Below are 24,504 nucleotides of genomic sequence, written 5' to 3'. Positions count from 1 at the left end.
GAGTGGAGAAGTCACCTGAGACGGTCTTCTCTTAGAGGGCATTAGGGCCAGTGGTTTGGGGCTCAGGGGAGACCTGGCTGTCACCCCACGCTGCCCCTCCATGGCGGGCACCAGGTGCATTTCCACAGGTTTGCTGTTTGAGTGTCTGTGTGAAGTTTCATCTGCAAAAGAACCCGCCTTGGGAAGAAATGTGCCCGTCACAGCCCTAATCCAAGCCCCCAGTGTCACAACCAGGGAATGGAGACCCCACAGAGAAGAGTGGAACTCAGGTCCAGGCCTGAGATGGTAGAGGGGTCCTGCCGAAGCCCTCCGGAGCCCTCCCATCACTCCAGGCGCCCAGATGGGGCTCTCCCTGGGCAGGGCCAGCCATGATTCAGTCTGAGCCATGGGCTCAGCTCTGCGCCCTGACCTGGGCCTCCTTGCTTTGAAGGTCTGGTGTTCCCACGTGTCCTTCCAGACCCTGAAGGAGACTCTGGCCACAGCCTCGAAGGCTTCTCACCAGCCCTGGCCCCCAGAAGCCCCAGGACCTCCCCCAAGAAGCAGCTGAGAGGACAGGGGAGGCGGGCGGGTCTGCTTGTGATGAGGGGACCCAGCCTCTCTCCCCCTGAGGCCCTCCTCCCCCGTACCCTGACCCGGGCCTGGAGCCCTATGCAGTGATCGTCACTGAAGCCACAAGTGTTAAAAGCTGAAAATCCCCCCACCCCCTGCAGCCCCAGGATACCTTCCTGTTAAAATCCAGGAGATCCCCAGATCCACAGTGGAGGCCCCCGGGACCTGGTCTCCAGGAAGCAGAAGGAGGCACCAGGAGCCCTCAACCTCCTCCCCTGGAGCTCCGTGTGGCAGACAGGGTCCCAGCCCCGCGGCAGGGCCTCCCGGCCACAGGCCAGAGCAGCGAGGAGTAAGAAATGAGTGACAGATGACCACAGATTCTTCCCTCTGACACTGTCGTGGCTAGTGAGTCATCCCTCTGCGCCTGTCATCTAGACAGTGACAACTGAGGGGGGCAGCCGGCAAGGAGGGAGGGGGAGGGCAGGAGAGAAAGCCCCAGCAAAGGCCTGGAGGTGGGGCAGTGGGGGACAGGGCCGGGCAGGGAGGGCACCTGGGTTGTGGACCCGGAGCTGGGTGACAGGTGGCTTCCCAGAGGGCCTGACACCAGTCGGCTGGGAAGGAAAAGCTGGCCGGGGAGATGGGTGAGCGTGGCAGGGCATGTGGGGGCCGCCCACAGCGGGGTCCTGGGCACTCTAGGGATGGGGCTCTGTGCCAGAGAGATCCCAGGGAGGGAAGTGACCCAGACAACCCCTTGCCCTCTGGTTTGCCTCCTCTGCCAGCCCCCTGCCCCCTGTTGGGAGGGTCATCTTTAGAAGTGGGGGGCCACAAATCGTCTTGTTCTTGGGGGCCACTCCATGCTGATCTGGTGGCCAATTCTAGAATGTCTGGTGATGTCCTGTTACCCCAAGCCTGCCACTTGATCTGAGAACCAGGAAATGGCACTGCTCCTGTCCCCAGGGGCATCTGAAATGTGGAGGGTCCCCAAGAGCCACTGAAGGCAAGAGGGGTCACTTCCACGCATGCGCCACACTGCTGGTCCCCACCCGCTCCCTGCAATGAGCCCTTTTGGTGGCAAGGTTCTCGCTGGTGAAGACAGAAGGTGCTCATGCCAGGCAGGGGGAAAGCCTGTCCCCCGAGGTCCCCTGGTCACCCTGAGGTCTTGCTGTCTTATTGAAAGGCCTTTGAGGAGCCCAGTCTAGCTCGAAGCCACACACAGCTCACCTCCTCTGTCCTCCCCAGTGTGTCACCTCACGCCTTTGCCCATGAAGGTCCTGCAGGCCAGGGTGACCTCTGCACTCCTTCTGCCCCTTTTAAAGGGCCCACCTCCTCCGGGAAGCCCTCCACCTGGGCAGGCTCATGGGATTCCTCTTTGGGGAACCTGCATAACTTCTTTGGCATGAAAACCCTTTTTTCCTAGCAAATTTAAAGGAGCCAAAACCCACTCAGTATCACGTCTTCCTACTCAGATTATAAAATTCTACACAGGAGTCAGATCTCCCGTGTCCATATCCTGTGTCCTGCGCACAGTCGGCACTCAGTAAGTGCTTGTGGGCTGTGGTATCCTGAGTGGAGTCTGAAAATCTCCGAGCCAGTTTCTCTTTTGTGCCTCAAGTACCCTGAACTCTGGAGGGATTTGTAAAACTGCCCAGACCTGGGGTGGGGAGGGTCAGGCCTGGGGGTGGGGAGCCCAGCAGCTCCCCTCTCCAGCAGGTGGGGACCCTCCAAGGCCACCACACCCCCTCCCCCAACCCAGAAGGAGGGGGATGGCTGGTCACCCAGGGAATTGAGTGGGGACCCTGCTTATCCCCTTCTCCCTCTCCCAAATGCAGGTCTCTGGGCCACTGAGAAACCAGGAATCTAAGGGCGTGTGTGTGTGTGTGTGCGTGTGTGTGTGTGTGTGTGTGTGTGTGTGTGTGTGTGTATACACAAGGTGCCCACACTGTCCTTTCCTGGAACTGTCCTTTGCTGATTAGGAAGATGCTTGGGGAGCTGGGTGCTGGAGGACTGTCAGTAGAGACCGGAGGATATTCCAGGGTCCTGTGCCCTGTGGTGTTGGGGATTCTTTTCCTAGGCAGTCAGTCCCTCTTCTCTCTGGCCTCAGTTTCCCACCTGAGGACTGAGCTCGAGATCTCCAAGGTCCCTGCTCTGTCTGACGTTCAGGGATTCCCTGCAGGACCAGCCCCCAGGCAGGCGAAGGGTCAGGGGCTGAAGTGCCGCTGCAGATGGGCAGCCTCTTCCCACCCATGCTGGAAGGGCAGCCTGAGGAACAGTCCAGAACACCTAGGTACACTTCTCTCAGAAACAGAGACCCAGGAAGGAGACTTCTGGGTCAGCTCCCTGACCCGGGACCTGGAAGGACACATCTTTTCACTGCTGTGGGTTTATTTTGAAGACTCTTTTTGGAAAGCCTGTTTGGTTTGGTAGCCCCCTATCTTGGGACAAGGCCCAGGGCTTCCTGGGACAACCTGCTGACGGGACGTGGATCGGGGTGTCTCCCAGGAGGGGGGCCTTGGTCTGGCATTGAGGTGCCTGGAGCAGTGAGTGGAGCCCCTTGGGGACATGGGGACAGGGGACATGGTGGTCGCCTGGGGGCCTCCTCTGGTCCCCCCAGAGGCTGCGCAGAGGTGAGGTGCTGCCAGGCTGAGGGAATGGGCTCCTGCAGCTGTAGCCTCCCTCCTGCTGCCCCTGTGCCGGTGGGGCTGGTGACCCTGACCTCTCCACAGTGTCACCAGGTGAAACCCAGGGTGGCCCCTGAGGAGGGGAGCCTGCCCCCAGAGCAGAAATGAGGCTAGTGTTCGGGAGAGCCCCGCATCCCACCTGGCCAGCGATTCCCGGGGCCTCACGAACCCCACTCAGCAGAATTTACAAGAATGAACGGATGTCCTGCAGAATGTCAGCTCCTTCTAGACTGAACGGCCTGGGGAGCAGCTGGGGTGGAAGCTTGGGTACTTTGGAAGCGGTGGCACACTCCCTCAGGCCCCACCCCATGGGGTGCCGGCACCAGCCTCCAGGACACGGCCCCAGCCTCCCGTCCAGGGACCAGGCCAGGCCAGAGGTCCCCAGCGCTGGCTCCATCCACAAGCCTGGAGCCTGTCAGCAAGGATTCGAGGAGAGGGTGGCAGGAGTGGGGACCCTGAACCCACCAGGAGGGGACACACAAGAGGGGCCCTTCTGCAGGACATGCTCCCCATCCTACCACTGATCCTGAGCAAAGCCGAGAGCTTTTGATTCTGTCGTTAAGAGATGAGACTTCAAACGCTCAGCTCCTGACCGTCGTGGACAGGCGGTGTCTGGACGGATGGAGGAGCCTGTTCCAAAAGACCAGGGAGGGGAAGAGGAGACGGGAGCCCGGGGGCAGGACAGTGATGGAGAAGCCCTGCCCTCCTCCACAGGCTTCCCAGGGCTCCATGACTGGGTCACCAAAGGTTTCCCCATTGTGCCAAGGGACCTTGCGTCTGAATTCACAACCTGATGGCCTCTGGCTAAAGGTCAGGCTGCCAAGAAAGTATTCACCCAGGACCTCTTTCCCCAACCTCCAGGTCCCCGGTTTCCTTACTCTCAGTGTCACAGGTGGATCTTGTAGATGTCTCTAGGATGTTGAAGTTCAAAGCAAGGACAGTTCAAAGCCGATGGCTTCTGAAGGTCACATTGATTATGTTTGTATCTTTCTGATCTGGACATTTTGGACAGAGCATCAATCTGAAATGAATGCAGGCATTTTTTTTTCCCTTGATGAATGTCTTCCTCACCTAAACTCCTGCCCATCCGTCCATCCATCCATCCACCAATCTACCAACCCTCCAGCCATCCATCTACCTGTCCATCCATCCACCCATCCATCCACCCGTCCTTCCACCCTTTTCCTGAACTCTTGGACTTTCAGGAGTTGGCACTTTACAGGGAGGTAGGAGAGAGGTGCACATAATCAAAGGCGAGGGCCCCTGCAGAGGTGCGGAGCTCTATCACACATGGCTGTGGTGATCGGGGAGGACTCCCTGGCAGAGGTGGCATTTACAGAGGAGGGAATTCGGGGAGGAGGAGGAGGGCACTGAGTGGGAAAGTGGGTGGGACAAGTGGGTGGGGCCCTGCTGAGCCTGCCCGGGGTAGGGAAGGGTGCTGAGTGTGAAGGGCCTGGCCACACGGTGACGGAGCCCACAGGCCCACGCCCCACTTGGAAGCTCCGTGACCCTGGGCAAGAGGCTGCACTTGAACCTGCTGTGAACCCTTGTCCTCTCCTAGGCAGGGGGTGGCCACTGCCTCCCCGGGGTGTCGTCAGAGCACCTGAGATGGTTGCTCTTAGCTCTTTAGGCTCTGAGGCTGCTGAGGCCTGTGGTTGTGTGTGTGTGTGTGTGTGTGTGTGTGTGTGGACACTATGGATTTTAAAAACGTGGCGTCTGTTCTACACTTGAAGAGTGCAAACACAGAGACACAAAGTGGAATTGAAAGCACTGAGCACGTTTTATCTCTTGGGATCTGTGCCTGGTCCCGGGTGCTCTGTTCACCTGGGTGGGCACGCTCACGGTGGTTCTCTGCCACCTGGCCCGGTGTGTGCTGTGGACATGCACTGCCCACCCCCGTCGCCACAGCCATCGTGAGTGGTCCCGCCAGTGGGTGGAGCTGCCTAGTCCTGTGCCTGTGTGGACTTCTTGGTTTCCTTCCAGGTCTCCTGTCTTAAATGAAGATCCTGAGAACCTCTGTGGGTCTAGGGTTTGGGGACCGCTTCCTTGACATGGGTCACCATCCTGGAGTCTTTGAGCTGGAGGGTGGCGCAGAGCCTGTGCATTGGCCCCTGAATCTTAGCTAGGTGTAAGTTTTAGCCAAACATTTCCTGATTTCCTTAAAGCGAGATGTGGCCTGGTGAGCTATCGGTGGGGAGTGCAGTTTGCTTGAAGGTGCCTTAAAGTGGAAGGGAATGTCCTTCTCTTTCCTGTTGACTTGAATGCAGAGATAATGGTGGGAGCTAAAGGAGCCATATTAGACTCTGAGGTAAACTTAAGAGTAGAATCTGTACAGCGTGGGATAACAGTACAGTAAAGGTCCCAGACACGTCGGAGCTTCATTTTACCAAGAGTTTTATATAGGAGAGGAATACATATGTACCTTGCTTAAGTCACTGTTATTTTAGATTTTCTGTCACTTCCAGACAAACTTAATTCTAACTAACAGAATGTTCTCTCTCTTGTCCAGAGCACCAGACACGGCTCTCCCTACGTTCTATTTCCTAGCAGAGGTGGGAAGGAGGAAGAGAGCAGGGAGGTAGTTTTGCACTGACAGGCTCACGTTTCAGGGATTAGATTGCAAATCTTTTTTCTCGTGTTGCATGTTTGTGAGTTTTAGATTTCACTAGAAACTTCCGCCTGTTCATTCCGTGTGTGTTTGTGGCTCCCAGATCCTGTGCTTTGATGATCAAGGAAGCCCTGCTCTCACCCAGCCTCGGCTTCCCTGTCGGTGCTTTGGGTCCAGAGCTCTCCTGGGCAGACCGTCCCTGTGCGGATGTTCTGCGGCTCCTGGGAGCAGGTCTCGGACCCACCCGGGGTCTGCGCTGTGGCTGCCCCCTTGTGCTCAGGACCCTCTCTTCGCTGAGTATTACTGGGGGCCAGGCCAGGCTTAGGCTGACCTTCTTGGCCCGGACTTGGGAGAGGCTTGTCCTGACCTGGCTGGGCCTTGACCCCCGTTTCCGGGTAGAGCAGACTCATTCTGAGCCCGGAAGAGCCGCTGAGGTCCAGGAAGGGCTGGGGTTGTGTGTGAGAGGCCCAGTGTGGCCTGGGATTAGGCAGGGTGGGCTGTGTCCCCAGGCTGGGCCAGGGCCTTCAACAGGGCTCGAAGGACAGGCGGGGGCCTTGTTTCCGCTGGCTGGAGCAACGCCCGCCCTTGCTTACCTCGACCAGCAAGGGTTGATGGGAAATTGAGAAAAGACAAACGGACACACAGAGAGGAAGAGCTGGGGCCAGGTGGGACCTCGTCCCCCGAGGGAGGAGCAGGACCAGAGCTGGCCCAGCACGTTATTCTATAGGTTTTGCCATCGAAGCTTACTTGTGAGAAAATTTCAGTAAAGCAGAATTCTCTCTCCCCGGACCTGGTGTCTGGGCTCAAGGTCCCGACTGGTACAGCTCCTCACCGGCGTCACCCTAGCAGCTGGGCCATCTTGACCTGCACCTTTGCACAGGAAGTACCCGGCACAAACGCAGCCACGAGTCATGAGAAAGCACGGCTCAAGTCACGGCCCTCCACTCCTGCTCCAGCAAGAGTTCATTGTCCCAGAGGCCCCCGACCCCCGGGCCCCCGGGCCCCCTGCTACAGATGAGTCTGTGGCTCAGAGATGGGAAGTGGTTTCCCCGAGGCAGGCCTGGGTAGGCCAGTCCTTTATGAGGCCCCAGGGATGAGAGCCTTCACTGGCTGCCACTCTCCAGCCTGTGGAAGGGGCTGAGCTCTTTCCTTTCTCAGGCCCCGCCTCCGCCTCCTGCAAGAAGCCTCCCAGGCTATATGTCAGGCCTCTGGCTGTCATATACCATGGTTCAGGTTGTTCACTGTTCAAATGTACCTGGCTGAGAAAAAGGCAGGTGGGAGCAAAATCTCATGCTTCTGCAGAGCCATGTGACATGACAGCTGTTGGAAGAGGGACAGGGGCTGACCTACACCACGGCGGAGTAAAGAGCATATTTCTCTAATTTATGCAGAGGTGCCACTGTGTGGTCAGGGACTCTGGCCCTCGGGAGACCCACCAGCACACTGCGCCTGGCCGCTGGTCCTGCAGCAGCCAGCTCGCCCGCTGTGGCTGGTGAGACCGTGAGCCCCCTCGGTAGGGCAGTGACTCCTGGTGGAAAGTGGGCTGTGGCTGCCGGATCAGCACCCTGCAGGGGCAGATGGTGACCCCGAGGACACTGTGCTGAGTGGCAGTCGCTAGGGCCGGTAAGGAACACCCAGAGCAGGGCGGGCAGGAGCTCGTTGGGTGAGCATGTGGCAGGTTGGCGCCCAGGAGAGGGCTGAGGAGGGGCTGCCTCAGGCCAGAGGGACCCAGGAGAAGGGCAGGGACCCACGGGTGGCCTGAGAAGCAGGGTGGGCCCCAGAGGCCTGTGAGCAGGGGCTGTGGCTGGAGAGGCCGAGGTGCACCTGGCCAGGCCCTCTGCAGGGCCAGGGCGGAGCCAAGCACCACGAGGTGTGGCCGAGCCGTTCCTCCAGCCCTCGGCACCATGTCCCGGAGAGAGGCACCCCTCTCGCCTGCTGGGTGCTGCCAACGATGACCGGGGACCCTCAGTCCCCTGGGATTCTCGCCATTCAGAGTGGGCCTGACGAGGCACCGACTGTCTGAGGTCACTTCACCAGGAGCTCTTAGTTCACCGTCCCAGGTCCCCGGGGGGTGGGTGGCAGTCCCCAGCTGACAGGCAAGGAAACCGAGGTCAGCAAGTGGCTGGACAGAAGAGCTCAGGCGGAGTGACAGAGCCAGGCCCTGAATCCAGGTCTGTCCAAGGCCAGAGCCTCTGCTTAGCCCCCTGCGGGCATCTCGGTGCTGCTCCCTGAGGCTCTGGGGCTGCTGCAGAGCCCTGAGATTTAGGGGTGCCTGGACCCTGAAAGGCCGCTGCTGGGACCTACACAGGCTCCCCGGCCTCCCCAGCCTCTCCAGCCTCCCCAGCCGCCCCAGCCTCCCAGCCTCCCCAGCCTCCCCAGCCTCCCCAGCCTCCCCAGCCTCCCCAAGCTGACCTGATGCAAACAGGCACCAGGAAGAACCTGGGAGGTGCAGAAAGGTGAGGCAGGCCCGACCTTGACCTCTGCTGGCAGCCCTGACCTTGGAGTCCCTGGAGGACATGTAGCTGGGTGGTGTGCAGTGTGCCCTGCAGGCCCCAGGACTCCTCCTCATAGCTGGGCAGCTTTACCACCATGGACATGCCCTTCTCCCAGTCCCAGGGCAGGAAGTCCAAGATCAAGGTGAAGGTGGGTTCAGTGTCTGGAGAGGCCACTTCCTGGTTCAGGGACAGCCCTCTTCCTGCACAAGGGGTGCTCTGGGCCTCTGTCCTAAGGGCACCTCTCTCATGACCTGGCCCCCCGAGGGCCCCACCTCCTAACTCCGTCACGCTGGGGGACACACCTGCACATTAGGGGACACAGACCTTCAGTCTGCAGCAGCCAGAGTCCTCAGCTTCTCCTGCCTCCCAAACCCCACCGAGGTTGACGCCAGGCCTCACCATGGAGGGCCCAGCCGACTGACCGGGGCAGTGGGCCACAGGTGGATGGGGAACGGGAGCCCAGTGGTGGGTTTCAGGCCAGGGGAGGTGGCCTGCCGAGGGCTGTGCCAGGTGGGCCTGGGCCAGGAGGCGCCCACCATCAGCCTGAGGCACACACGTCACACTGATCCCCCAGAAGAGGAAATGTGGTCACAGCAGCAGTTAGGTGGGCCGCGGGTGGCTCAGCATCACAGGGTTGGGGGGAGGTATCACACCTACAGGGTCAGGTCAGGGCTGTGTCCCTGCTCCTACCTCCTGATGCTGGCAGTATCCCCTGGGAGGGCGGCTTTGGAGAGCCAGGCTGACTCCCCTCACGTCCTGCCCTACGCGGTCATTTTCACCCTCCCGGCAGCCCCTGAAGCAGATGGGGCCAAGTAACCTTTCTCTTATTTTACTGCTGAGAAGATGAGGCCCAGAGAGAGAGGGAGACTTGCCCGAGGTCACACAGCAAGCCTGTGCTGTGCGTGCTCCTGGTGGGGACTGAGGACCATCCAGCTGTCTGAGCCCCAGAGCCTCTTGCTCCTGTTTTCCCAGCCTGGTTCATCCTGGGGAGGAGGCCACCGAAGCAAGGCTGGCCTAGGATCTGGGTCTCTAGAAGCCAGGGGACTGTAGAGGACAAGCCTAGGAAGGACAGGGTCTGTGCAAAGCCAGGCTGTGACATGTAGCTAGCCTGGTGGAGCCACTCCCAAGAGCAGGGGCCATCAGACACCAGGACAAAGGACCCAGGGCTGGAATTTCCTTTCCAAAGAATGTTCCGAATATAGCGATGGTGATGGCAATAACACCCGGCATGCATGGAGCCTTAAAGTCATTTCTTTCTAGTTGAAAACAAACCTGGCAAGTACACACACACACACACACACACACACACACACACACACACACACACACTGAAGAGATTGGAACAATCGAAACGTCTAGACTTGCCACGTCCAGTGTGGAAGCCAGCAGCCAGGGGTAGCTATTTTACACATCGCATGACATCGATTTCAGTAAGATGACTTTGCCGTGTTTCGTGGGCTCAGTGGCCACATGTGACCGAAGGTGACTGTTGGAGGGTGCACATACAGAACGTTTCCATCGTCGCTCAGATTCTGTTAGACGCACTGGCTAGCGTGTGAACTAGGGAAACCCACCACCCCCAGAAATGAAGTGTGGAGTCACTCTAATTCCTTCAGTCTGCGTGGTGTCTACCTGAGAGATGGCCTTCCTCTGCTTATACATCCTCTCCATTTAGAGGATCCTGTCTGACCTGCGCTGCTCCTTGAGCCTGTGATCACGAGAATATTTCAGGAAACTGAGGCACAGGGAAAGCCAACAGGCCCCAGTTGGGGCGGGCGGCCGGTTTGCTCCCTGGGTGAGGCCTGCTTGTCCAGGGGGCTGGGGTGCAGCCAGGCAGCGGGGCTCCCTCCCCATCCCTGCCCGTCCCTCTGTATCGTGGGAGGGAGGCCCCAGCAGAGCCATGAGTCTTGCTCCTGGGTCACTGGTCTTCCATTTTTATTGTGTCCCTGAAATTTTCACCTGTTATTTTCTGATAACAGTAATTAATGATCCTAAGAACGCAGGCTGGTTGTTCAAGTCCGGTGTGTTGCGAAAGTGTAAAAGAGGAAGGAATCTCACTCTTGGCCCTCGGAGCTGCCATCACACCGGCCTCTGCTGCCACGCAGAGCCACGGTGGGCACCGCGGTTCCTGCATGTCCTCGAGGTCCACGGGGTCTTCCTTCCCGTGACCCCTCCTCCGGGCTCTCACGGGAGTGTTGAGATCCCCCGATTCCCCGAGCTGCTGAGAGTCTTTCGGGGGTTGGGTGGCCTTTGGACACCCTCTGGGTGACGGGCCAGGCCACGCCGCTCACCCACTTTCCTATTGCGGTGGTGCCTTCCCCTTAGTGATGGGCACGAGTCGCGCATGTGACCAGGTGCGGAACTGGGCTCCTGCGTGGCCAGATGGTGCTCCACACCTTCCAGGGGGTCCTGCTTGACCCATTCACACCTTGGGTCAAGGTCGGGATGTGTGGGTGTGTGAGTGTGTGCATGTATGTGAGTCTGTGCATGTGGGTGTGTGAGTGTGTGCATGTGTGTGAGTGTGCGTGTGTGTGCATCTGGGTGTGCATGTGTGTGAGTGTGCATGTGTATGTGCACTGTTATAAGTCTCTCCATCATCAGGTGGTGTTGGTGTCCCTCTGTATCTTCTGGAAGCTTCTTTGTTTGGTCTCCGCCTTTCTCTGCACAGGCTGCTAGAGATGCCATGGGTCTCGTGTTCCCCACGTGGGCACCCCGTCACCCTGGTTCACACCCAGCCCGGCCACCTGCTACCTCTGCAGACTCAGTGCTTACGTCCCTAGCTCTGTTTCCCCCTCTGTGGAATGGGGCTGATACCAGGGTTGCCCTCTGGGTTCCTTCTACAGGACTAACTTATTCCTGTGTGCAGAGCAGTTAGAGTGATGCATGGCCGCAGGACACAGTAAGCTATGGGAACATAACCAAGTTCTTTTTGAGTAGGTAATATGTTCATAGGATTCAGAATAAAAATATATAAAGAAAAAGATGTACAGGAAAAATGTATTCCCACCTTTGCCGCCTCACTAATGGTTTCCTGTGTCTTCATCCAGTTGTTGTTGTTTTTTTTTCTCAATGCAGATGCAAACAATTCTTCTTTTTATTTTTTTCCAAAAAGGGAGTATGGACTGCATACAGGTCTGCACTTTGCTTTTGCCACTCACACACCCTGGAAGTCTTTCCATATCCATGCACAGAGCTTCCTCATTTTTTTGCAGTTGCATAATCTTCCATTTGTTTACCTGGTCCCCAGCTGATGGATATTTAGGTTGTTTCCAATCACTTCTCCTTTACGGACAATGCTCCAGTGAATCCAATGAGCACCACGTGTTGTCCTCACGCGGGGTTCTGTCTATAAAGACAAGTCTCCACAATCGCAGGGTCAAAGGGCTTGTATGTTTGCAGTCCTGGTTAGAAGTTACTGATTAGCCTTCCATGAAGGCTGGGCCCTGAGCATGTGTGAGAGTGACATTATTTCCGTACTTTTTAGTCAGTTGAATATCTAAAGTTGCTTCCTCCGTAGATCAGAAGTGAATGCACATTGCAACCTCCAGTGGTACTAATATTTCCTAACCACTCAGTGGTTAAACGTCTTTCTCTTGAACTCCCGTCCTGCACCAGGCCGAGCACACGATTGCAGAGGAGCCAGGCGCTAGAACACAGAGCGCTGGGAGGCGGGCCAGCACTGGGGCGGATTCTAGTTTTTCACAGTGTAAGTCGCACTGCAGGGGACAGCTCTGCCCATTAAGCTTTATTTGCATTTTTGCAATATCTCCTTGCGGCAGGGTCTAGGAGGAAATTGGCCTTCCTCATGGAGTGCTCACTGAAAGAAGCCCAGAGTCCTCTGAATCGTCCCCCCCCACCCCCAGAGCCTGCTCGGCAGCACCCTGAGATCCTGCTACGGAGAACTTTTCTTTGTCAGAGTTTTAAGTCATTTTAATTGTCCTTTGAACAGGCAGCATAGTTACAAGGTTCAAATTCCTACAAACAGGTATGAGGGAGGATTCTCTGTCCCACCTGTTGCCCCGTCTCCCTGCTCCCGTGGGACACCCCTTGTCCTTGCCCGTCCCAACAGGCCTGCGTGACAGATGTGCACAGGGCCTCTCCTTGCCCTTGGTGGTTCCTGGGCCCTGAGCCTCCAGCTTCAGTTCTGGCCATGTTTGTCTCCCACATTCGGTCTTCTCTAGTAACTTCTTCACGTTCAGTGACATTTGGGGGGGTCTTGGGGGAGCGTGGACAGGATGATGAGTTCCACGGGCATCTGCCCCGTGGTGGGTGCCCTAATTGCACTCAAGTCATTGAACATTGCTAGGCACCAGGGTCCCGAGCCCTTTACAGCAGCCACCTTAGGTGGTCATGCTGAAGATCTATGCAGATCGAGGCTGAGAGGTAAGATCTCTTGCAAAGGCCACCAAGCTGACACTCTCATTCAGGCTTCCTGGTTTTCAAGCCCTCACTGAAACCACTAGGCCACACAGCTGTTGTCATACTGAAGTCCTCACTGCACACAGCACTGGGGACAGAACTGATACCATCATCTGTGAGCTGGGCCCCAACGTGAGTGGACTGTCCGACCGAAGCCTTGCAGGGTGGGTGGTCAGCAGGCCTGGCTGAATTAGCCAGGTGTGGGCATTTAGAGGCTGGGACCTGTGAGCCAAAGGAGGCTCTAGAGGGAGGTAGAAGGACTCAGCTCAGGTCCCCAGGATGCTACGGGTGCCCAGGTTGCCCAGCAGAGACCCAGGTGAAGACAGAGCAGCCAGGTCAGAGGCCACAAAGAGCCTGAGGCTGTGTGCCCTTAGTCAGGGCATCTGAGAAACAGGTCCGGGAACAGGTGAGGCACAGTGGAGCAGCTGCCAGAGGGTTCCACGTTGAACCAGCTCTGCAGGCAGGACTCAGGGAAGAGCAGAGCACCTGGTTGGGTCAGGAAGGCCAGGCCGGGGCGGGCAGTGCCCAGCAGCCACTCCGAGCAGCAGAAGGCCTGTGGCACACAGATGTGGAAAATTTGGAAGCCTTTGACCTGCGAGGCCCCTTGATGTGGGCTGTGACGTGTGAACCCAGAGAGCCTGACCTGGCCTCAGCACTTCCGGGCCCAGAAGACCTGTTCAAAGTGATTTCCGCTGAGAGGCTGTGGGCAGGGCACAGAGCCGTCCAGGTTCCTGGGCTAACCCACCAAGGACCGGGCCTCCAGGTGCACCTGGGCCCACCTCCCAAATGGAAGGCATTTTGGTTTTCTGCCTAAGGAGAAACCCCGGGAACCATCTCAGAACAGGGTTTTCCGAGCGCTGTACAAAGAGCCCAAGCACCTGTGGAGCGGCCGAGGCCTCGTGCCATCACTCAGCTCCTGAAACCAGGCTGCAGGCATTTGTCAGGCGTTTCTAAGGAGGTTTCTCAAGTGGCTGCTTTTCCTTCACCCCCATGGACCTCTGTGGTCAGCCTGTAGCCGTGGTGTGGATCCTGTATGTACCCAAGCCTGGCCAGGGGTGGGAGGGGACAGCAGCCAGGGCTCAGCGTCACACTCGTTCAGGAAAAAGGATCTGGCAGAGAGGAAGCCACAGAGGCTGGCCTGGCCGCCCGCCCTCTCCGGCTCTGCCCTGGGGCAGGGCCAGCCTGGCTTGGAACAGGAGCCTCGGGTGGCCCCTGGCCAAGGGTCTGCTGAGTCAGAAAGTTGTGGAATTTTTAGTGCTGGAGGGAGCCTCAGCCCGGCCCTGACGCTGCCCTCCCTGCAGAGCCCTGCGGCCATCTCTGGCAGGTCCCCACATCCTCTGTCTCCAGGGCGACCGTCTCAGCAATACCACCAAGAGACGGGAGTCCACGCGGAAATTCACCCTCCTCGCATCCTGGATCCGGTTCAACCCTCTCATCTTACAGACTAGACTGCGGAGAGTTGCCCAGGGGCACGTGGAGAGCAAGAGCAGCCTGCGGTCTCCTGACTGCAGCCGCAGCGCCCCTTTCTCTGCGCCACCCCTTCCTCTGCAGCGCCCCTGCTCTCCCAAGGAGCTCAGCGTTGGCTCTGCTCATCTCGGACACCTGCCTTACCTCCCTTTGTCTCCACAGTGTGATCCCATCCTCCAATCCAAAGCATTGTGTAGCTCGGGCTGAGGGCTCAGTGGTAGGGGGATGGCCTAGCATGTGAAGACCCTGGGTTCAAACCCCAACACTGCCAAAAAAAGAAAAAAAGAAAGAAAGAAAGAAAGAAAGAAAGGAGGGAGGGAGGGAGGGAGGGAGGGAGGGAGGGAAGGAAGGAAGGAAGGAAGGAAGGAAGGAAGGAAGAAGGAAGAAAAGAAAAATGCCCCAAGTATTGTAGCTGTAGAAAGCCAACAGTGTCGTAGAGGATGGGCATCCAGAATAGATGGCTACACGCCTGTCAGTGTGACTGGTCATCGCCCTGCCGCGCTTCAGAGACTCAGAGTCAGAAGAATGCACAGCATGGTCAGAAGCACAGCAACAGTATGACAAGAGGACCCAAAACTACTCCGTAACTTGTAGTCAGTTGATATTTAAAAATCTGACAAGAAAATTCCATAGAGAAAGAATTGTCTTTTCCACACTTGGAGCTAGAACTACTTGATATCCATATGCAAAAGAATGGAGTTGGACCCCTACCTCACACCACACACAGATTAACTCAGAATGGAACGCAGACCCAAAGGCAAGAGCTAAAGCCAAAAAACTCTTAGTAAATTGTCATGGCCTTGGAGTAGGTAATGGATTCTTACTCGTGCACCCAAACTATAAGCCACCGAAGGAAAAAGACACAAATGGGACTTGACCGAGATTTAAAACTTCTGTGTTTCAAAGGACACTCCCAGGAAAGTGAAAGGACAAACCACCATGGTGGCCCTCGCCTGTAATTCCAGTGACTCTGGAGGCCGAGACAGGAGGATCAGAAGATCAAGGCTAGGCTCAGTAAGTTAGTGAGACCCTGAGCAACTTTAGGAGATGGAATCTCAAAATTAAAAAAAATACCACTGGGGATGTGGCTCAGTGGTTCCATACTGGGTTCACTCCTCAGTATCCCTCTCCCCCCCCCCCAAAAAAAAAGAATGGAACAAATATTTGTAAATTAAAGGCACTCAACATTGATAGCCATCAGGGAATTGCAAATCAAAGCTGCAAGGAGATGCTGCGTCACACGCACTGGAGTGCCTACCATAAAAAAGACAGATATAACAAGGGTTGGAACAGTATGGGGGTGTTAGAACCCTCATCTGTGGCTGGTGGCAGTGTCAGGTGGCACAGCTGCTGTGGAAAACAGGAAGTCAGTTACCATATGTCCTGGCAACTCCATGCTGGATATATTCCCAAGGGCACTGAAGACATCTTCCATGCAGAAACTTGCACATGAATGTCACCAGCATTATTTGTAAAGTCCCCAAAGTGGAAACAACACACACGTCCATCAACAGCTGAATGGATGACTAAAATGTAGTATGATTTGTCAACTAAACATTGATATGGAAGCCCTGATCAATTCTGCTGGCCCCTCCAACACGGATGGGCCTCGAAAACACTCTGCCAAGTGAAAGAAACCGCACATGAAAGACCACGTATGTATGGTCCCGTGTAGAGGAAATACCCAGAGCAGGTGGATCCGTAAAGACGGACGGTAGATTCCAGGCCTGGGGTGGGGTGGGGGAGCGGCCAGCAGGAGGAAATGGGGGGGGCACCGCCCGTGAGGAAGGAGTTTCTTTCTGGAGTGACGAGATTGTCCTAAATTCCCTGTGGTCATGGCTGCACAACTCCACAGCTGTATTAAACATCACCGAAGTAGACATTGGCCGATTGCTGGGGACCGCGTGTCCACATCCAGTCCAGTGTCCCTCAGAAAGGCGGTTGGTGAACCTTACCTGTGTGGGAGAAGGGGCTGTTCCACCTGGTGGCCCGAGACCCCGGGGTGGGAGGTGCCCATGCCCTCTCTACCTGGGTGAGGAGCTTTGTGGGGACAGCGATTGTCCTCAGTAACCAATAAAGTGTAGAAAAGCACATGAAGCAAGATTTCAGGGGAACTGGCTTCATCTCAGAATCGCTTCTGAGAATCGCTTCTCCGAGTGGTCCCCCTGGAGGCCTTCAGTCAGATGACGGGGCGTTTCCGCCATGGGACCCAGCGAGCCTCGGCCACAGGGCTTTGGCTTTCACGCGAGGGTCCAAATGATGGGTTTTCCCGACAGGTGCCTTCGCACACCCTCATCCAAGCCAGATGCTCCACGGGTCTCTCTGGGAGCGTCCCCTCCACCTCCATCCCCAGGGAATTCCTGCCCTGCCCTGCCCAGAGTCCCTTCAGCCTTGCCCTCCTCCTAGAGCTGTCCCCAGGCCTGATGTCCCGCTTGGCATTTGTCCCTGTGGTGAGCCAAGTTCTTCATTTGCTTTATCCCGTTTGACCCCCACACGACCCTTGAAGCAGGTGGCATGTTCCCCCCATTTCCCAGAGGACACTGGGGCTCATGGGGGAGGTGACGCACTCCGGGCCTTGGGAGGGTGTGCGTGTGCGGCTTTCTGTTTTATTCTTTGGTTGAATATTCCCAGCGGAGAGAAGTCCAGGGGAACTCGGAGAACGCCCTGGGCAGCTTGGCCCAGCCAGTCTTGCAGAGCTGGGTGGGGCCTCCCATCCTGCGCTCCCCTCCGCCCCAGGAAAGAACTGAGTGTTTTACACATTATATAAATGTTTTCATTCCTTCTTGAACTTGCATATTGTGCTGCACATTATGGTTTTTGTGTTTGTTTGATTTTAGGACTTTTTAACTTTCTCTTTTGACATGTTTTCAAACTCCTAAGAGAGTTCAGGAGCAGAACAAGGACTCCCTCTGTGCATTTCTCACCGCCTCGCACCGGGTAACATTGTGTCCAGTTTGCTCCTGCCCTGGCTCTCCCTCTGCCTCTCTGAACCCTTGGAGAGTAAGTTGCAGACAGGGTGCCTGTGTGCCTGCCCCCGCGCCCGCGCTTCTCAACCCCAAGGCCATTCTCACCTCAGCGCAATGGAAATCAGAATCCACACCATCATCGGGATTTTGAGATTTAGTCGGATAGGTTTGTCACAGCTGCGTGACGTGACCATCCAGGGCTGACTGGTCACAACTTCCTTGTGCACTCCCTCACTGATGCTAGCCGGCTCTCCCCATCTTCTCCTTATGCACATGTGTGTCCAGCAGGGGTATCGCTGGGATGTGACCCTGGCATCTCCCTCCTTTTAGATTTTTTTGGTACCCCAGGGATTGAACCCAGGGGCGCTTAACCACTGAGCCACATCCCCAGCCCTGTTTCTACACGTCTTTGTGTATGTTTGCATCGATTCCCAAATAGGATTTTAAAACAAACAACAAAAAAAAAAGTTATTGAACCTTGTTTGCTGGATACTACTAGGAAACGTAAACATGGAAACTTTTTTTAAAACAACTTTCTGATCTTAAAAGCTTAAACCTTTTGAAACTTTTCTAGAGCCGTGATTAGGAGCAGATTCTAGAGACAGCTTACCCAGATTTGAATCCCAGCTCTGCCCCTTACTGACTGTGTGATTGGATGAGTTTATTCACCTCTCTGTGCCTTGCTGACCTTGACTTTACATGGGGCTATGAGGTGTACTCTTTTCATAGGGCTGCAGTAGCAAGTTACCACCAACTTTGCAACCTAAAACACTAGGCACTTATTTTCTCACAGTTCTAAATGCCAGAAGTCCAAAAAATCAAGGTGTCAGCAGTGGGTTCCCCCAGAGGCTCTGGGGAGGATCCATACCACGCCTCTTTCCTGGCTCTGGGTGGGGCATCAACCCTTGGCATTCATTGGCCTGGGGGCATCCTGACTGGGCCTCTCCTGCTTCACATGGACATGGTCTGTTTTGGTCTCTCTCCCCTCTGTAAGGACACCTCACATTGGCTTCACAGCCCACCCTAACCCCAGGATGACCTCATCTTGGCATCCTTGACTTCATTACATCTGCAAAGATCCTTTTCCAAGTCATATTCCAGGGGTAAAGATTAGTCTGCATCGTTGGGAGGACACAGTCCGACCTACTACAGATGTGGGGATGGCCAAGCTCCCAGAGTAGGCATGGGACAGACACAAGCCTCCCTCCCAGGAGCCCAGCTGGTCTCCCCACCCCAGACCTGGGGAGAACCAAGCTGGACACCGAGTGCCAGGGGGCGTGCCTCCTAGGCAGTTGTGGACGGGGAAGTCTCTGGGGATGGATCCGCTCTTGGTTCTGGGCTCCGTGTGTGGAATGGGAACCTGGTGGGAGAATTTCTGTGTGCAGCAGTTTGCTCTGGATCTCGGGGGTTCCCAGTTTGGCACTGACAGTGCTGTTGGTGACCCGGCCTCCCTGTCACCCTTTGCCTGGGCTGGGCTGGAGCTCGGCCAGGGAGAGGAGGCCGTGGATGAGCAGTTCCTGCTCAGCCAGTGGACGACGAACCTGATGCCTTGTGGGCTCAGTGACAGTCCCTGGCAGTTGGAGCTGATGTGACTTGGCCCGTTGACAGCAGGAATCTCAGCCATAGAGCAAAGCCTGGTGCAGGGCCTGCTCAGTGGTTCTGCCCCGCTCCCGCCTTGGCAAAACCCACGTGTCCTCAGGCGGCTGCCCGCCTCTACCCGATTCCTGCAGCCTGCGCAGAGCAGGTGTCCACTGGCTTGGTCACTGAAGGCTCTTGGAGTGCCAGGTCCCGCCCTCCCAGCCTCAGGGGCTCCTGCTCTGACTTCTGGACCTTGCTCAAGGACAAGGGGCTGCAGCCTTTGGCCTCTTTCAGATTCCCATTGGGGGGAGATTCTTGCTCTGCAGACCCCTCTCCCAGGGTCCTCCAGCCAGCCTCCCAGAGGGCCTCCTGCACTTTGCCTGCCTGGCCTCCCGGAGGGAGAGGGGGCCCTGGCAGGGCTGGGGTGTTCCTGGAAAGTAGCATTTTAGGAGCTTCTGCAGCCGAGGTGGCCCTTTGGTGCTCATCACTGCCAGGCTTATGGGAAGGGCCGGCTCCTATTTGTCTTTTCACTGCCACTCGCTGGGCTCGGGCATGAGGGATCCTCCCCGTGGTTTGTCACTCTGCCAAGAAAATTGGGGTGTTTTTTTTGGCAATTGTGCCTGTGTTCATGTCAAGCCATGTGTTTCCCAAGCACTTGAACTTGTGGGTTGCCGCTGGGGACAGATGGTATCTTGGGCGCAGACCTAGACCCCAGCCACTCCATCCAGTGTGCTGGGTCCTGAGCTCACGGCTGCAGAGGGGGAGGAAGGGAAGGCCACAAGCTGGAGAGTCGCAGGGTTGGGAAAACAACAGCCAAGCTTTATTGAATACATGCCAGGCACCAGGCTGAGCACCCCACAGGCATCTCACCGAGTTGTCACAGCAACTTACTAAACAGATTTCCCGCTATCACCGACTGTTAATTTATTGCACAGGTAACGATTTCCCGTTATCACTGACTGTTAATTTATTGCACAGGGGTACTGCAGTCTCCCTGTCCCTGTTCCTTTGATGGACACCTGTACTGACTCTGAGCTCTTATTATAAGTAAAGCTTCTATGGTCATCGACGCACAAGTCTCTCGTGGACACCTACTTTGATTTCTCTTGCGGACACATCTAGGAGTGGGATGGCTGGGCCACACAGTAGGCGCGTGTTCAGGTTTCTATAGAGATTGTTTTAAATGCCATATCTTCTCCCAAAGGGATCGTAGAGTGTACATTTTCCCCAGGATCAGCAAGGCTCCCCGTGGGCTCCCACCAGCTCCGACACGTGGTGGTGTCGGTCTTGGATTCTTCCTGCTCTAGTGGTCCAGCCCAGGCGTCCCCTGTCGCCTGAGGTTTTCATTTGCATGTCCCTGCTGACTGAGGGTGTGGGGCACTCTGTCACCTGCTTACTGGGCCATCTGTCTTTTTCTTTGAGGAATCTGTTTGCATCTTTGCAACCCCCTCCCCGTCTTTTTAAACCTATTTGCTGGTTCTCTGATATGTGTTTTGCAAATATTTCCTCCCACTTTCACGGGAAGAAGCTGTGAGCGTCGGGGCAGCCTCTTACCTACTTTCCCTTCTGTGGTCATTGCTGTCTCGACCATCCCTTTGCCTACCTGGTGGACAGGATCTAGAGGCCCTGCCGGCCCTGCAGGTGGACAGAGGAGTTGGAGGAGGGGCAGGTGGGGCAGCGCAGGCTTCGTGGGGGGGGGGGTGGAGAGCAGCCCCTGGAGAGGGAGGGGTCTTAGAAAAAGAAAGCCTTAAGTATTAGGGGCCTGGCCTGGATTCCTGGCAGGGGAAGCTCTCTGTGCAGGGAGTGTGAAGGCCTAGCCCCCATGACTCACTTTGGAACCTGGGACAGGATTTCCATTTGGTCACCCTGAGAGCAGTGGCCTCCGGATGCAGATGGGGACCGCGGGGAGAGCGAGCAATTTCGTCTCTGTGGGTCCTTCAAGACTCGCCAGGCCCCTGCACATCTCATTTCTTCTTCCCCAGGAAGCCCAAAGGCAGCGGTGACCCCAGCCCTTCCTTCCTTTGGCCCTGGGAAAATGGCTCCCGTGTGTGAACTCGGAGCCAGTGCTCCCGGGGGGCCCAGAATCCCCAGGGGCCTGGCTCTGACTCACTCCAGCCTCTAGAAGAGGAGACTTCAGCCCGAGGGTTGGGAAAATAATAGCTAAATAAAATCACACCTGCTCCTCCTGGAGCAGCTCAAGGCAGGAGTGAATGAGAGGCCACCCTCATTTCTCCAGAGCCCATCTGATGGCAGTGGGCGCCCAACCAATGGGGGGACCATCCAGCCCACCTACCCAGATGAGGAAACTGAGGCCGTGAGGGGGCAGGACTGGGTCAGGGGCAGAGGGAGTGGGAGCAGCTCGGGCTGACTCCCAGCCGCATGGAGGGTCCTCCCTGGCCCCACCTGGATGTTCCAGGAGGATTGTCAAGTCTTCTGGTGCCGGAAGACATTGCCAAGTTTCCAAGTGGGTTTAGAGGATCGGGTCAGCCCTGAATACTTCTTTGCTGAGTAATTTGGGCCCCACCATCCCCGCTTCCTTCCCAGAGAGGATGCTGGGACTGGAAAGTAACACCTCATTATAAGTCAGCCTCCCTGGCTTGAGCTCCAGATGACACAGCTGGTCCCCAATGCCACAGGCTGAGACGTCCACAGGGCTGCCCTCCCCACCGTCTCCTGGTCCCACTTCCTGCCACTTCCCAGGACATGCGGGCCCTCCTGGCAGCCTGGCCCAACTCTGCCCAGGCTGTAGGCGGTGAGCAGAGGGTGACCCACGCACGGTGGCTGCACAGCAGCCCCTCGGGTCCTGGGAGGGGAGGCCGAGGAGGGAGCCTCGTCACACTCTGCCGAGGCTGCTCCAGGACTTCGCCCTGAACCTCACACGTCTCTCCTCTTGACGCTCCTTCCCAGTCAGGTCCTGGCAAGACCTGGGTCCACACAGAGCCCAGCTGTAGAACCCAGCTCCCCGCCTCCCCCCTGTGGGCACCTCCTCCCCCATCAGCCCTTCACCCTAACCCTGCCTCCCCTGCCCCCCAGGAGGGCTTCCACCTTCCTGGGTCCTTTAAAGGGCCCATCCTGGCCTCACCCTCTCCCCTTGCCAAATGGCTCCTCCCGGCAAATGTCCTGGATGCTTCCAGAAGGAATGTCAACACTGCTCACCGCTACCCCTGAGCAACACGTCAGAGACACAGGGCAAACTGGGAGGCACCACCCCCTCTTCCCAGCCTCGTGAGTGCCCTCCTCTGTCTGAGTGGGCTTTCCACCCCGGATGGTGCCCAAGAGACTCGGGTCCCTAGGTACAGTGTGCAGGAGCTCCCGGCCACCCACCTCGGGGTTTGAGGCACCGATGTATGGCTCGTCCCTCCCTGGAGTCAAAACTGGCTGTGCACATTGGGCAGCGTGGGAGTGGGGTGCTGGGGCGGGTCCAGGGTCTCCTAAACCCGGCAGGATGACGGGTGTGGGCAGGGCCTGTTCCCCAGCAGGCCCCCTGTGTGGCTGGGCCATTTTGAGGGGTCTGTGATCCTCTTCCTTTCCTTACCCTGTGTTAACACATCCTCATCCTGGAGGGGAGGACATGCTGACAGGGAGGTGCACAAAGGAACCTTCTAGAAATGTTCTGTATTGGCACTGTTCTACAGAAATATAATGCAAACCACATAGTAATTTAAAATTTTCTTGTACAAAAGAAACTGGTAAAATGAATGATGCTTTATCTAACCCAACATACCTAAAACATCATTTCAAGATGTGATAATATAAAATATTGTTAATGAGCTACTCTTTTCTGCACATTAAGTCTTTGAATTTGTGCATATTTCACACTCACAGCCTGTCCCCCATGGACCGGCCGCTTTCAAGAGCTCCATGACTACCTGTGTTAAGTGGCTGTGTCATTGGACAGCACGGGTCTCTCCCTGGTCTTCGGGAAGGACAGAGGTGGGGCGTGTGCCCAAAGCAGGCCAGCCATGTGCTATGCATTTTACTGCCCAGAAAGTTGCTCTTAGTTACAAGCATTTGAATGGGCTGGGCTGCCGCTCAGTGGCCGAGCCTGGCACCCCCAGCTCTGGGTTCTCAGACGCCCCCTGTGCTTTCCAGAGCCCACCTGGGTATGCGAGCTCCTGTCATGTTCCCCCTCCTTGTGCCGGGGCCGGCTGTCACAGGGCTGTATGTCTCACCCACTTTGTCACAAGCTCCTGAAGTAGAGACCATGGTCTGCTCCTTTGGTACCTCCCCAAAGGTCCCCGGCCACGGCGATGCTAAACGAGCCCGTTTGCTGTCCGCCGCGTGGCTGGGCTGCGGGATCTTGACCGTTTGCCTCTCTTTCTCAGTCCTGCTACAGAGGCTGGCAAAGGAGAGGACGAGGAGAAGGAGGACCGCGTGGGGCTCGGTCTGCCAGCGGCCCCCAAGAACTGCCTTCCGCGCCGGGGCATCAGCGTCCTGGAAAAGCTGGTCAAGACGTGCCCCGTGTGGCTGCAGCTGGGGCTGGCCAGGTCAGAGGCAGCCAGGATCCTGCACCGGGAGGTGGCGGGGGTGAGTCTGGTCCCACCTCGTGGGCTGGTGGGGGGGACACCGGTGCCAGGGCCCCGGAGGCCCTGCCTGGAAGCAGCTGGGCGAGTGGCTACCCTCTGCTGCCCTTCAAGCTGCTGCGCCCAGACTCAGGGGTAGGGACTTGATTCTGCTCTGGGGAGCAGGGCCTGGTGCCCGGCCTGGCCTCTGGGCATTCAGAACCCGGGAGGCAGGGCCGGTGCGCACAGGAGGACCCCAACTGAGAGCTCACCCGGGGCCAGGGCCCAAAGCAGAGCCAGCTGCTGTAGACCCCTTAATTTACAGGAGAAAATAAGAGGCTGTGTGTGTGGGGGGGTGGTCTATGAATTGAGCAAATGGCTAAGTGATTTTTTTCCCTATTCTTTTTGGATACACATGACAGTAGTGCATTTTGACACATCAAACATACTCCATGTATGTATCACATCATACATACATGGAGTGGGACTTCCCATTCTTGTGGTTGTACATGATGTGGAGTTCCACGGGTCGTGTTTTCATATATGATCACAGGAGAGTTTCCAGTTCGTTCTACCGTCCTCCCGGTGCCCATCCCCCTCCCTTTCCTTCATTCCCCTTCGTTTGCTCCAAAGTCCTCTGTTTTCCACCCCCCCGCCTTATTGGAGTCAGCATCCACATATCAGAGAGACCATTCGGCCTTTGATTTTGGGGGACTGGCTTATTTCACTCAGAATGATACTCTACAGTTCCATCCAATTACCAGCAAGTGACATAATTCCATTCTTCTTTTTGGCTGGGTAATATTCCACTATGTATATGTGCCACATTTTCTTTATCAAATGGCTTAAGTTTCCTGAGCCCCATTTTAGTCACTTTGAAATGGGGGCATGGAACTCCCACCCAGAGGTGCTATTTCTATGATATGGGAGGAGGACATAGATGATAGATGGATGGATGGGTAGATGGATTCTTTTAATTTAATTGAGTTGAAATTCTTATCTTATAAAATTTTTCTAAGTTCATGAGGCGGGTGTCCAGGGCACATGTGCAGATGGGATGGTCCAGATGGTGAGGGACAGTCCCAGGAAAACACAAGTGTGTTTCTAGGGCACGTTGGGGCAGGCGTATGTCGTGACCACTTTGACAAAAGATGCAGGGAGGGTGGCTCAGTGGTAGAGCTTGCGCCTAGCATGCCTGAGGCCCTGGGTTCAAAATCAAAAAGAACAAAGGGGGTGGTCCTC

General features: G+C 56.4%; 1 protein-coding gene across 1 annotated transcript in view; it reads left to right on the top strand.

Annotated features, from left to right (window-relative positions):
- The window catches only part of Rin3 (Ras and Rab interactor 3), a 108,299-nt gene that overhangs the window by 3,283 nt on the left and 80,512 nt on the right, over positions 1 to 24,504 (top strand). The window contains exon 2 of the mRNA XM_026394276.2: positions 23,086 to 23,287. Coding sequence (XP_026250061.2) covers positions 23,086 to 23,287 — 202 coding nt within the window. The remainder of the gene's footprint in view (positions 1 to 23,085; positions 23,288 to 24,504) is intronic.

Source organism: Urocitellus parryii, chromosome 6, assembly GCF_045843805.1.
Source record: "Urocitellus parryii isolate mUroPar1 chromosome 6, mUroPar1.hap1, whole genome shotgun sequence".
NCBI lineage: Eukaryota > Metazoa > Chordata > Mammalia > Rodentia > Sciuridae > Urocitellus > Urocitellus parryii.
Note: the sequence above shows the minus strand (reverse complement) of the source record. Positions and strands in the feature narration are given on the sequence as shown.